General features: G+C 37.8%; 2 protein-coding genes and 1 pseudogene across 2 annotated transcripts; all 3 read right to left on the bottom strand.

The window, feature by feature from the left end:
- Positions 1 to 6875, bottom strand: part of LOC109091200 — a 31753-nt pseudogene extending 24878 nt beyond the window's left edge.
- LOC122145358 (odorant receptor 131-2-like) lies at positions 3252 to 4624 on the bottom strand. The gene has a single exon (XM_042758956.1). The coding sequence runs from the start codon at positions 4536 to 4538 to the stop codon at positions 3621 to 3623; it is 918 nt and encodes a 305-aa protein (XP_042614890.1). The 5' UTR covers positions 4539 to 4624; the 3' UTR covers positions 3252 to 3620.
- Positions 6876 to 14284: 7409 nt separating the features above from the next.
- LOC122145238 (odorant receptor 131-2-like) lies at positions 14285 to 15202 on the bottom strand. The gene has a single exon (XM_042757449.1). The coding sequence runs from the start codon at positions 15200 to 15202 to the stop codon at positions 14285 to 14287; it is 918 nt and encodes a 305-aa protein (XP_042613383.1).
- Between the last annotated feature and the right edge of the window lie 148 nt (positions 15203 to 15350).

Here is a 15350-nt window from a genome sequence, read left to right as displayed (position 1 = left end):
GTTAAGTTAGGCACAATGTGATACAGATGTGGCTCATTCAATCAGATTTCATATTCTCTTGAAGACAAGTCATCGATCTTACTGAATAAATTTTTGAAGTGTAAATCAATTGTATAGGTGTTCTTTGCTGTTGTTTGGTGCCAACTCGTCTTACCCCAATGTCCTTAGAGTGGAACAGAAACTGTCGATTCAGATTCGATCGCTCAATAGAGTCCATGTCAGTCACTGTAATGTTGCCACCCTCTCACGCACCCAGACCAATCAGAGTGAAGTTCTTCAGCAGCTCACAACCAATTGCTCCAGCTCCGACCTGATCATAGACAAACACATTCTGATGAGAACTGAGAGTGAGACATGACTGAAGTAAAATTTTGGATGTTATGTTCTTTATAGCATATATACACTACTCTACTGTTCAAAGTCTTTTATGCTTAAACAGTAATATTTTCAAAAAGTGTTAGAATTTAGCACTTTTGAAATACTGTACATATCACTGATAAAAAAAAAAGAATTCATTTTAAAAATATATATATATATATATATATATATATATAAAACTGCCACTTTTGATCAATTTAATAAATCCTTGCTTAAACTTAATTAGCATAAAACTTATATGAACAAACTGTGTGTTAAAATGAAAATAAAATTACATGTTTTAGCAACATTCAAAGTCACCAAAGTACACACCAGAAAAATCACCCCCAAAAATCTGAATTATTCGGTTGATTCACATGGGAAACTCTGACTGGCATATCCTTAGTGCTCAACAGGAAATGTCACTCGGCACATAAAATATTTCCTGTGCATTCGACACCACTGACTCACTGATGTGCTCACTATAACAGATCAACGATAAGTAGCTGAGAGTCATTTAACAGGGTTCACCGAAACATAAATCAGCATAATGTCCTCCCCTGCTGGTGAAACAGAAGAAATACACTCACCAGAAAATAGTTCTGTTTCTTCAGTTTGTCTTGAAAAGCAGATCCAAACACAGAAATCTGCCCATCCCATGTGACGCATTGCATCATGGTCAATCACGTACCTGTAGTGAGAATAAAGGTACATTCCTCTACCCACTGATTTAATATTTAAAACATTAGAACGGTGAATGCTAAATTTTAAATAGACCTATTATGTGTGACAGAATAAATACAACTTTTGATCAAAAATAAAACAAGCATACATTTAATTTAACAAATGCTACCATGATGTATTCTTTTCACTTTGCATATTTAAATAACATATGAAATAGTTTCACAGTAAACAGTAAGCTACTGAGAATTAGGGAACAAGTAATTAAAAAAAAACAAAACATAATGTTCTTAAGCATAGTCATCATTTATTGTATTTGATAAACTAATTCTAATCCAGTTCTGATAAACAAAATAGTATGAAAATAATTTCAACTACACATAAAACAAGCCCAGTCACTTTGGCTTTGGTTTTTCTGTGAAAAATACCAGGAAGAGACCAGGCAATGTGAGGCATAACTATTCGTACAGGACTGATGAAATACATAACTGGAATTCCTCAAACTAAGTAACCCGACCACAAAAAGATGATTTACATTTACATTAAAACATGAAACAACAAAATGAAAAATGAATGAAAGTGCATGTACAAAAATACAAACATCACGTCTGCTTTTAAATATTTTGTTTACTATGCTTCCATGCTTCAGTGAACAAATTCTGTTTTTTTTTTCCTTTTTGTTTATTTGTTTTAACAAACCGAGGAACCAGCAAACGTGTGAAATATGTACTTAGTTTTAACATCTAACAATTGTAATAAGTAAAACAAATTTTCAGTTAAAATGATTGCATACAGTTTCAATAGCACTTAATGTAAATAAAGTAAAAATGATTACTAAAAATGAAAATCTGATTATTCAGGTACTTTAAACTCTTGTGCAGCAGTTACTGCTAGCAATAAAATTTCCAAATATATTTGGAAATTTCATATATATATATATATATATATATATATATATATATATATATATATATATATATATATATATATATATTAGAGATAGAGAGTAGAGTACAAAATAGAGATAGAGAATACGGTAGAGGTTAACCAAGATGCAGATAGCCTCAGGAGAGTTAATAAGAATATTTTACAGTAAACTTACAGTTGTCGAGAATATAACCCCTAGTCAATATCAGCATGCCCTTTCCATATTCATGTAGTAGGCTACTATAGTATTTACATGTTACATTCTGAAAAAATAAAAAAATAAAAAATAAAAATAAAACTGTACTATTACTATGTGCATGTCCAACTTGTTAGTACCACTGTGCTGTTTTGCAGTGGTGGGTCTTTTAAATACACCTGTCTAAAAGCTGGGTGTAAACAATGCAGGAACTGAGAGTTTTCAAGGATACTGCACATTAGCGAACAACAAGTGACCAATTACGAATTTATAAATATGCCAATTTTATAATTAGCTGTAATGCCTAGGCAATTTTCAGTAGCATTAAGCTTTCAGCAGAGTTTAGCGTTTGGTCCCTCGGTCAAAACAGAAAGTGATCTGATTCAGAGGAAAGGGTTGCACTTTCGTTTCTGTTATTGTAACTTTCAACTATAATGAGTGATTAAAAAGCCAAATATTTATTTGTTGTTGTATGTTCGAAAGCTTCTGTCACCGGACGCTGAGATTCCTCAGGTGAGCTCAACAAACTGTAGGTGTGCACGAGGAAAACTATACAGAAAAACCACAAGATGGCGCTGCAAACCCACGGAAATAACTGAGTAAGTTACTGTAAGTTACTGTAGTCTGGAAGTAGAAGTCTCACTGGAGTTTCAGTCACTTTTAACTTGCTCAACTAATAAAGTTACAGTCTTGCATATTTTACTGAACGAAACAATATCCATTTGATTTATGCATGCATATATTGTGTAATTAATAATATTTTAAAACAACACCTTGTTCTATGCTTTAAATTAATTGCTATTCTCATATGACAAAATAATAACAAATCAGAGTGTGCATAACTGTTGGGCATCATACAGAGTGTTTATTTTCTTGTTCATTTTTTCAAGAAAAAAAAACTCAAACATAAATACATGGATGAACTGATTAAGTCAAAAAATAATCAAGTAATCTTTGGTATTAAAAATAACTGTAAAATAACCACAAAGAATAAGAATTTACAGTGCGATTTATTTTATCAAAAAATAATAATTGTAATACAGTTCTATCATCAACATTAATAAGCAGTTTTCCCAAACTGTTAATTTTAACTGATAAAGCAATAGAGGTTGTTCAAAATAAAGACAAAATTTGTGGGTTCTTCCCATAGTTAATGTGATTATTAACACCTTTGTGAACTTGAGCTGAACAGATTTCATACATCCACTAAAATTAAAAATCACTAAAACACCCGCTGATTAAAAAAGTTAAGTTTTTTCTGAGTAAAGTTCATTCATCATTTGTTTGTACTGTATTTGCGTTCAGTGATTCTAATTCAGTGACATTCATACACACGAGAGCTTCTGCTCTCACTGATGTTCTCAAATCTCAAATAAAACAAACGTCATAATTAAAGAAACACAAATCAATTTCTCATCAAATTATTTCTTAAGAAATTTTAGCCAAATAAAATTCACAGTTATGATGGTACTATCTTTACAATAACAATATTGCAAGTAAAGTATTCCTTCATTTGTTTCACAAACTTCTGGTCTCTGACCCCATATATCAAAGGACTTAGTAATCTTGGCAAAATATTAGTAAACAGATAAATGCAGAAAGTGATCTTAGTTTGGTGAAGACGAAAAAAAGGAGTAGTAATCATAAACATAAAAGGAGTGATATAGGAAAGCATACAAAGAAGTAACTGGACACCATGCAACAATATTGTACTCCGAGCCTTATTTGCTGAACCCTTTGAATCAGCCTTTCTGGCAGTGAACAGGACTCTGCAATAAGTATAAATGAGAATTATCCACACCAATGACATACAGATGACTTGTGAAGCAATGGTGTTGTACTGGTGGCTTTTGGAAGGGAACAAATAATTTGGGTAGCAAGGTATAAATGATCTGAAGAAAGATACGGGTTGAGTTAAAAGTGAAATAATGACATCTGTTATAGAACGTATGGCCCCTATAACCCACAGCAAACATATAAAGATGTGGGTTCTTCGTGGTGTGCAAATCTGAGAGTGATGCAGTGGTTTACAGATAGCAATGAAACGCTCTATTGCCATACCAGCCAGATTCAGTGGAGTGATCATAAAAGTGGTCGTACCAAGAAAAACTAATACACAACACAATGATGCATTTACAAGTGGTGAAACATAGGTCAACACATATAAAGTCACTGATATGCATATCATGAGCATGTCATTGAATACCAGGTGAATGTATAAAATGTATCTGGAGTCTCTTGAAAACATTGGATTGGAGAAGAAAGTCACCATTAGCATTCCGTTAATGAAATTAATGATAAGACCAAGAGAAACAATCACAATGTTTTTGGCAAAAGCTTCTTCATAACTATCCACAATCAAGTTCGTCGAGTTCATTTCCCAATTCTTTACAAGCAAGGATCTGGAAGAGAAAGAAAGAAAAGAAATCACCTACTATACTGCAGTCTCAGCCTATTTGAGAAGTTGTATAGACAGACTTACCTTGGAGCAGAAGAACCATTTCTGGAAAGTGGTCTGAAGCTCACATGAATTTTAATCATTATTACGTGCTCATGTGTTATTTATGGTTTTTGGAAAGGGCAGGGATCATGAATATTAAATATGATGGTCAATGCACGGGTCACATTACAGTGGAATAATTTCAATGCAAATGCAATTATTGCAAATGCAATTATTGGTGATTCTGAATGGTGTGGTAGCCTACTCACAATCGTTCTGTAGATGAAAGCACTGGAGTAATGTAAATGAATTAAACTTGTCATTCATACGCACAGTAACTAGAATTTAAATCTTGATGAACAGGGTTGAGAAAATGCTTGAGTCAATGCAATACACTAGGTGTTGTGCGCAAACAATGGCTCTGTCCGAAAGCATAGCTTGATGCCTCAATGTCTTCTCAGGCAATGTCTTTGCAGGCAGCATATGCACATGAAGGTACCCTATTTCAGACAGATTTCTGAAACTGCATAACAGTTTAATGATCTACAACAAAATAGAGAGAGAGCTCAAGTCACAGGCGAACACCGTTCCTTCATGAACAGTTTAAAGCACAAAGAGAAGTTATATTGGCTGTGTCCAAAAACTGAATAATGCTATATAGGAAGCCATCAAGGCACATTCAAATCCAATGTTAGCTTCACTTCCTGGCTCCTGTGATGCCTTCATTTAATTCACAAGAATCAAGCTGTGTAATTCAAGTTTTCTGAAAAGGCACAATCACTTTATGGTGAACTGATTTAATTTAGGCTTTATTCACATTTAAACACTGATCAACACACATACATACAGCAAATCAAATACAGTGAACAGAAGCTCAAACATGCTGGATTAAATAGCTTGATTTATGTTGATTTTCTTTTTGCTGGATTCTTGTGGATTAATTTTGTTGGAACAGACATTTAATGGAGGGACCGAAATCTCTCAGATTTCATTAAAAATGTTCAAAATGTAAAACTGTCTGTATTTGTATTTCAAAGTTACTTAAAGGTCTTATAGATTTGGAACTACATTAGAGAGAGTATCCCTTTAAGAGAACCAAACTGAAAGTGAAAATATGATTTTTGTCCTGTGTCACCTTGCTGATATGAGCAATCAAGGCTGATGCTGGAGACACTACATTTGTGTCTCAATGTGACCTCAAATGATCCGCCAAAGTCACAGAACAGCTGCCTGCGAACCAAACACAGAAAGCAGAATCTTGATTCAGCACTGTTTTAACCATTTTCAGATATTTTCTGATTCATGGGATGCAGCCTACCCACAAAGCCCTCTGGTGTCAGCCACAATAAACTTTATATTGCTCAAATGACAAAATGCTCCCACGCGTAGCTTATTCACTGAAGGTGAATAAGTGAGCACCACGACCTATTGTGATAAACACATTTAATATGACAAAGCAGGAAAAAATGGTTAAAACTAAAAACTTTTTTTGCATATGCATATGAGACCAGCATCAGTACTCACCTGGAACTTGCTGAGGAAGTCCTCATTGAGTTTGTTAGCCCAGACAGACACGCTCAGACTAGCGAGCTGCTTCTCAGAGCACAAGGCCCTGTTCTGACCCAGATCAGCTTCCTTTAGGTAAAACTACAGAGAGAATTCATGTAAATAAGTGATTATATAAATAACTGTTTGTAAAAGACCCATCAAAAACACCTGAATAAACCATTTACATTTTCACAAATTAAAAGGATGATCCACCTAAAAAGTAACATTATGTCATCATTTACTAACTGTCATGACTTTCCACACCAGCATGACTTGTTTCTTTCATGGAACACAAAAGGGGAGCAGCTTTTTTCATGCAATGAAAGTAAATTATTTCTACTTTAGCTCTAAAAACTAATTTGAAGTTGCATTTAATTCAAAACATTCAAATGTACCACATTGTAATTGCCCTCGCAAGTCTAAATGCACAGATGTATAAATCAACGTTCAAAACAGCAGCTCGGAGCTTCTTCAAAACATCATCTTATGTGGTTAATAAATGCTGACAGAATATTCATTTAGGTGAACTATTCTTTTAATTGCATTAACAGGACGTATTACCTTAGAAGACAGATCTCTCCACTCCACCACACCCTCATCCTGAATGGTGACCGATCGAACTCCAGCCAGGATCACGTTTTTGGCAATCTCCATGCCAAGACCTCGCATTCCAGCAATGAGGACATCAGCCCTTCCCATGTGACGCATTGCATCATGGTCAATCATGTACCTGTAGTGAGAAAAAAGGTACATTCCTCTACCCACTGATTTAATATTTAAAACATTAAAACGTGAATGCTAAATTTTAATTAGACCTACTTTGTGTGACAGAATAAATAAAACTTTTGATCAAAAATAAAACAAGCATACATTTAATTTAACAAATGCTACCATGATGTATTCTTTGCACTTTGCATATTTAATTACATTTACATTTAGTCATTTTGCAGACGCTTTTATCCAAAATGACTTACAATTGGTGGAAAACATAAAGCGATTCTTCTTAAAGAGGCAAACAGACATAGGAAGTGCTTGTAATACCAAGTTTTAGACATTGTTCAAATAAGTACAAGCTAGAAAGAGAAGGAATAAATAAAGAGAAAGACAATTTTTTTTTCTTTTTTTTTAATGATGATGATGAAATCAAGTAGATTTGGAAGAGATGAGTTTTCAGCTGTCGTTTGAAAATTGTCAGGGATTCAGCATCCCGGATAGGGGTGGGAAGATCATTCCACCAGCCAGGAATGGTGAACGAGAATGTTCTGGAAAGTGATTTTGAGCCTCTCTGTGATGGTACCACGAGGCATCGCTCACTAGCGGATCTCAGACTTCTGGAGGGGATGTAGATTTGTAGTAGTGAGTGGAAGGAGGCGGGTGCTGAGCCTGTGCTGTTCTATGCATCATTGTCTTGAACTTGATGCGAGCCGCAATCGGTAGCAGTGCAAGGAGATAAAGAGAGGTGTAACATGGGCTCTTTTGGGCTTGTTGAAGACCAGTCGTGACACTACATTTGGAATCATTTGTAGAGGTTTGATTGTGCTTGATGGAAGTCCAGCCAAAAGAGAATTGCAGTATTCCAGCCAAAAATGACAAGGGCCTGGACAAGAAGTTGTGCCGCATGCTCCGTTAGAAAGGGCTTGATCTTTCTAATGTTGTGCAATGCAAACCTGCAAGATCGAGCAGTCTTTGCAATGTGGTCTTTGAAGGTCAGCTGGTCATCAAAGGTTACACCAAGATTTCTGACTGAAGTTGATGGGGTAATTGTAGAAGAACCTAGCTGGATGGAGAAATCATACTTTAGAGTTGGAGTGGCAGGGAAGACAAGAAGCTCAGTCTTTGCCAGGTTGAGCTGTAGGTGATATCCTTTCATCTATGCCGAGATGTCCGCCAGGCAGCCTGAGATCCGTGCAGCTACTGTTGGATCATCTGGTTGAAATGAAAGATAGAGCTGTGTATCATCAGCATAGCAATGGTAGGAGAAGCCATGTGCCTGTATGATGGGACCAGGTGATGTCGTGTATATGGAGAAGAGGAGGGGTCCAAGAACTGATCCCTGAAGAACCCCATAGACAAGTTGATGTGCTTTGGATACCTCCCCTCCCCAAGCCACCCTGAAAGACCTACCGGTGATATAGGATTCAAACCAACGACGTGGAATCCCTGTGATGCCCAGTGATGAGAGGGCAGACAGGAGGATCTGATGATTGACAGTGTCAAAAGCAGCAGATAGATCCAGCAGAATAAGAACTGATGATTTGGAATCAGCTTTTGCAATCCACAGGGCTTCCGTGACTGACAGTAGCGCAGTATCAGTTGAATGGCCACTCCTGAAACCAGACTGGTTAGCATCCAGTTTGTTGTTCTGTGAGAGAAACAATGATATCTGGTTGAAAACAACTCTTTCAATTGTTTTCGCTATGAATGGAAGGAGAGAGACAGGTCCGTAGCTATCTGTAAGTGAAGTGTTTAATGTAGGTTTCTTGAGCAGTGGGGTTACCCGAGCCTGCTTGAATGCAGTGGGGAAGCTGCCTGTGAGCAGAGATGTGTTGATGTGTGTGAGTGCTGGTAAAAGTGTAGGAGAGATTGCTTGGAGGTGTGAGGGTCTAGAGGACATGTTGTAGGGTGGCTGGAGAGGAAAAGTTTTGATACTTCTGCCTCAGTAAGGGGACAGAAGGAGAAGATGAGGGTTTTAGTGGTGGGTGTGGTTGGTTTGAGGTCCTGTGTGTGTTGGGCTGAGAATTGACTACTGATTGTTCTGGTTTTGTCTGTGAAGAATGTGGCGAAATCATCAGCTGTTATAGAAGTGGTGGAGGGGGACAGAGGAGAGAATTAAATGTTTTGAAGAGATTACGTGTGTCTGGGGCGCTGTTGATCTTGTTGTGGAAGTATGAAGATTTGGCAGAATGGACTTCAGCAGAGAAAAATGAAAGCAAAGACCGATACGTCCTCAGGTCTGACGGATCTTTTGATTTGCACCATTTTCTCTCTGCTGCCCTGAGTTTGGTCCGAAGCTCACAAAGAACATCGGATAACCAGGGGTTAGAAGGGGCAGCCCGTGCTGGCCTGGAGGAGAGAGGACAAATGTCATCTAGACAAGAGGTTAAAGTAGAGCATAAAGTGTCAGTTGCTGCATTCACATCCAGAGATGAGAAATGGGTAGGTGAGGGAAGAGACGAGGTTACTAAGGAGGAAATATGGGAGGGGGAAATGGAGCCTAGGTTTCGTCTAAAAATAAATGGTATAGGGGTTGGTGGCACACAGGTAGCAAAATGTAGTTCAAATGTAATGAAGAAATGATCAGAGATATGTAAGGGTTTTACCAGAATGTTGTCTGCAATACAATTGTGTGTGTAAATTAAGTCAAATTGGTTGCCTGATTTGTGCGTGCTTGTAGTGGTAAGTCGTTTGAGATCAAATGAAGCAAGGAGTGAATGGAAGTCTGTAGCATAAGGCTTGTCCAGATGAATGCTGATGTCGCCAAAGACTAAAAGTGGACTGCCATCCTCCAGGAATGAGGACAGCAGCCCATCCAGCTCCTCTAGGAAGGTGGATAGAGTTTGCCCAGGAGAGCGGTAAATTACCACAACCTGGAGTTTTATAGGAGCTGTTACAGTGATCACATGAGATTCAAATTAGTTATAATTGCATAATTAACATATGAAATAGTTTCACAATAAACAGTAAGCTACTGCGAGTCAGGGAACAAGTAATTTTAAAAAATCATAATGTTCTTATCATAATGTTCATTCGGTGCAGCTCGAGCTGGAGGCCGTGGAGAAGCAGATTCGAGTCCTGGAGCAGAGGCAGGCCCAGCTGAGAGAGCGGAGAGCCGCACTGGAAACCTCCCGGGCTGACGCTCACAAGTCCAGGGTAAGTATGCAGTGCGCTACTAACAGTCCCACCACCTCCACCCCGTGTGTTTCTCTGCACAGGCCCGGTGCACCCAGGATGCGATCTGCCCAGATGTCCTTCACTCCGGCGCTGGGACACCATGGACCCTGGGTGCATCCGCAGCGGAGGACATGAGCCAGGCCCCGGGCGACGACTTCTCCCCCTCTGGTCTTCGAGATCTCCACACGGAACCGCTTCTCTCCCCTCCGCGAAACGGAACGCGACGCTGTGATCGTCGGAGACTCCATCGTCCGACACGTCCGTGCTACGTTAGCCAAAGGTAAAGTGCACACTCACTGTTTCCCTGGTGCTCGTGTTCTCGATGTTTTCTGCGCAGATACCCGCGATCCTGAAGGCCGACGAGAGCCCCAGAGCGGTCGTGCTTCACGCCGGGGTTAACGACACCATGCAGCGGCAGATGGAGACGCTGAAGAGGGACTTCAGGAGCCTGATCGAGACGGTTCGCAGCACGACGCCCGCGGCGACGATCATCGTGTCAGGACCACTGCCCACGTATCGACGAGCGAAAAACGAAAGGTTCAGTAGACTTTTTGCTCTAAATGAATGGTTATTGTCATGGTGTAAAGAACAGAAACTGCTCTTTGTTAATAATTGGAATCTTTTCTGGGAGCTTCCTAGGCTTTTTCGCGCTGATGGCCTGCACCCCAGCAGAGTCGGAGCGGATCTCCTCTCGGACAACATCTCCAGGACTCTTACTGTTATGATGGCTTTTGTTCTACCCGCTTAAATGTTAGAAGTACTTGCGCTGTCCAATCTATTAAGACTGTGTCTGTTCCCCGAATAATGAGGTCAAAATATAAATTTAATGTAGGATATAGAAAAAACACCAAAATCATTTAACCAAAAAAAAATAAAAAAAAATAACAAAAACAATTTACTAAAGTTTGGACTCATAAACATTAGATCACTCACACCCAAAGCAGTTATTGTAAATGAAATGATCACAGATAATAGTTTTGATGTACTCTGCTTGACTGAAACCTGGCTAAAACCAAATGATTATATTGGTCTAAATGAGTCTACTCCACCAAACTACTGTTATAAACATGACCCCCGTCAGACGTGGGGGAGGTGTTGCAACAATATATAGTGATATTCTCAATGTTACCCAGAAAACAGGATACAGGTTTAAATCATTTGAAATACTTATGCTTAATGTTACACTGTCAGATATGCAAAAGAAATCTATTGTATCTCTTTCTCTGGCTACTGTGTATAGACCACCAGGGCCATATACAGAATTCCTAAAAGAATTTGGAGATTTCCTCTCAGACCTGTTTGTTACCGCTGATAAAGCGCTAATTTTCGGAGATTTTAACATTCACGTTGATAATACAAATGATGCATTAGGACTTGCGTTTACTAACTTATTAAAACTGTTTTGGAGTAAAGCAAAATGTCACCGGGCCCACTCATCGTTTTAATCATATGCTAGATTTAATTATATCGCATGGAATCGATCTTACTGACATAGATATCGTACCTCAAAGTGATGATGTTACTGACCATTTCCTTATATCGTGCATTCTGCGTATTGATGATAATAACTATATAGCTTTGCGTTATCGTCCAGGCAGAACTATTGTTCCAGCCACCAAAGACAGATTCACAAATAACCTGCCTGATTTAGCTCAACTGCTCTGTGTACACATAAATACACACTAACTAGACAAAATGACTGGCAACATGGGCACTATCTTCTCTAATACATTAGAAGCTGTTGCCCCCATCAAATTGAAAAAGGTTAGAGAAAAACGTACTGTGCCATGGTACAACAGTAATACCCACGCTCTCAAGAAAGAAACTCGTAGTCTTGAGCGCAAATGGACAAAAACTAACTTGGAAGTTTTTAGAATTGCGTGGAAAAACAGTATGTCCAGCCATAGACAGGCTCTAAAACCTGCCAGGGCCAAGCATATCCACAAACTCATAGAAAACAACCAAAACAATCCAAGGTTTTTATTTAGCACAGTGGCTAGATTAACAAATAACCAGACGCCACCCGATCTAATTATTCCCTCACAGTTAAATAGTAATGACTTTATGAATTTCTTCACTGATAAAATAGATAACATCAGAAATACAATAACAAATGTAGATTCTACAGCGTCTAATACTTTAGTTTTATCCATCGCACCCAAAGATAAACTGCAGTCCTTTACAACTATAGGACAGGAAGAGCTAAATAAACTTATTACTAAAATTTGTGTATGCTCAATTGTGCTCCTACCTGCAAAAAAAATTATCTCTATGAAGAATTTCAGTCGGGTTTCAGGCCCCATCATAGCACAGAAACTGCACTTGTTAAAATTACAAATGACTTGCTTCTTGCATCAGACCAAGGCTGAATCTCATTGCTAGTTTTACTTGATCTTAGTGCTGCGTTTGACACCATAGATCACGACATACTCATAGATAGATTACAAAACTATACAGGTATCTAAGGGCAGGCTTTAAGATGGTTTAGATCCTACCTGTCCGATCGCTACCACTTTGTTTATTTAAATGGGGAGTCATCTCATTTATCACCAGTAAAATATGGAGTGCCACAAGGATCTGTCCTATGTCCTCTACTATTTTCAGTATACATGTTGCCCCTTGGTAATATCATTAGAAAATACGGGGATTAGTTTCCACTGTTATGCTGATGATACTCACACTATATATCTCAACAAGACCAGGTGAAACTGTCAAAATTATCTAAGCTAACAGAGTGTGTTAAAAATGTAAAAGATTGGATGACCAATAATTTTCTCCTATTAAATTCAGATAAGACAGAGATATTACTTATTGGACCAGAAAACATTACACAGAATCTCGTAGATTACAATTTGCGATTAGACGGATGTACTGTTACTTCCTCTACTGTCAAAAAATCTGGGTGTTATATTAGACAGTAACTTGTCTTTTGAAAATCATATTTCCCATGTTACAAAACAGCATTCTTCCATCTTAGAAACATTGCCAAGCTAGAAAACATGTTACCTGTTTCTGATGCAGAAAAGCTAGTTCATGCACTCATGACCTCTAGATTGGACTATTGTAATGCACTGCTAGGTGGTTGTCCTGCATCTTCAATAAACAAGCTACAGGTAGTCCAAAATGCAGTGGCTAGAGTCCTTACCAGGTCAAGAAAATATGATCATATTACCCCAGTTTTACAGTCTCTGCACTGGCTACCTATTAAGTTCCGTATCAGTTACAAAAGATTATTACTTACTTATAAGGCCCTTAATGGCTTAGCTCCTGCGTACCTATCTAGTGTTCTACCACGCTACAACCCATCACGCTCCCTAAGGTCACAAAACGCTGGACTTTTGATAGTACCTAGGATAGCAAAGACCACTAAAGGAGGTAGAGCTTTTTCGCATTTGGCTCCCAAACTCTGGAATAGCCTTCCTGATAATGTCCGGGGTTCAGACACACTTTCTCTGTTTAAATCTAGATTAAAACACACCTCTTTGGCCAAGCATTCAAATAATGCATCTCATAATTTTGGACTGCAGTTATATCTGATCAAATACGCATTATTATTCTTTAGCTTGGGTTAAACTAATTAATTTTACTTGGCTGGAACAGCAGCTACGCTAATTATGTCTCTATTTGTTTCTCTGTTTCGCCACGGGATTTACATCGTGGTAACTAGGATGCACATAAACTGACAGTCATCACTGATAAGCTACTACAAAATATTTTAAAAACTTAATTTTCTGTAAAGTTGCTTTGCAATGATTTGTATCGTAAAAAGCGCTATACAAATAAACTTGAATTGAATTGAATTGAATTGACAGTTCTATCATTAATATTAATAAGCAGATTTCCCAAACTGTTCATTTTAAAACTAGTTTGGCTCTAATTTAACTGATAAAGCAATAGAGGTTGTTCAAAATAAAGACAACATTTGTGGGTTCTTCCCATAGTTAATGTGATTAATAACAGGTTTGTGAACTTGAGGTGAACAGATTTCATACATCCACTAAAAATCACTAAAACACCCGCTGATTAAAAAAGTAAAGTTTTTTTCTGAGTAGAGTTCCTTCATCATTTGTTTGTACTGTATTTGCCACATTGTTCAGTGATTCTAATTCAGTGACATTCATACACACGAGAGCTTCTGCTCTCACTGATGTTCTCAAATCTCGAACAAAACAAACGTCATAATTAAAGAAACGCAAATCAATCAAATTATTTCTTAAGAAATTTTAGCCAAATAAAATTCACAGTTATGATGGTACTATCTTTACAATAACAATATTACAAGTAAAGTATTCCTTCATTTGTTTCACAAACTTCTGGTCTTGGACCCCATATATCAAAGGACTTAGTAATCTTGGCAAAATATTAGTAAACAGATAAACACAGAATATTATCTTAGTTTGGTGAAGACGGAAAAAAGGAGTAGTAATCATAAACATAAAATGAGTGATATAGGAAAGCATACAAAGAAGTAACTGGACACCATGCAACAATATTGTACTCCGAGCCTTATTTGCTGAACCCTTTGAATCAGCCTTTCTGGCAGTGAACAGGACTCTGCAATAAGTATAAATGAGAATTATCCACACCAATGACATACAGATGACTTGTGAAGCAGTGGTGTTGTACTGGTGGCTTTTGGAAGGGAACAAATAATTTGGGTAGCAAGGTATAAATGATCTGAAGAAAGATACAGGTTGGGTTAAAAGTGAAATAATGACATCTGTTATAGAACGTATGGCCCCTATAACCCACAGCAAACATATAAAGATGTGGGTTCTTCGTGGTGTGCAAATCTGAGAGTGATGCAGTGGTTTACAGATAGCAATGAAACGCTCTATTGCCATACCAGCCAGATTTAATGGAGTGATCATAAAAGTGGTCGTACCAAGAAAAACTAATACACAACACAATGATGCATTCACAAGTGGTGAAACATAGGTCAACACATTTAAAGTCACTGATATGCATATCATGAGAATGTCATTGAATACCAGGTGAATGTATAAAATGTATCTGGAGTCTCTTGAAAACATTGGATTAGAGAAGAAAGTCACCATTAGCATTCCGTTAATGAAGTTAATGATAAGACCAAGAGAAACAATCACAATGTTTTTGGCAAAAGCTTCTTCATAACTATCCACAATCCAGTCAGTCGAGTTCATTTCCCAATTCTTTAAAAGCAAGGATCTGGAAGAGAAAGAAAGAAAAGAAATCACCTACTATACTGCAGACTTAGCCTATTTGAGAAGTCGTATAGACAGACTAACCTTGGAGCAGAAGAACCATTTCTGGAAATTGGGCAGTCTGAAC

This window comes from Cyprinus carpio, chromosome A6 (assembly GCF_018340385.1).
Source record: "Cyprinus carpio isolate SPL01 chromosome A6, ASM1834038v1, whole genome shotgun sequence".
In the NCBI taxonomy this organism is placed as follows: Eukaryota; Metazoa; Chordata; class Actinopteri; order Cypriniformes; family Cyprinidae; genus Cyprinus; species Cyprinus carpio.
Note: the sequence above shows the minus strand (reverse complement) of the source record. Positions and strands in the feature narration are given on the sequence as shown.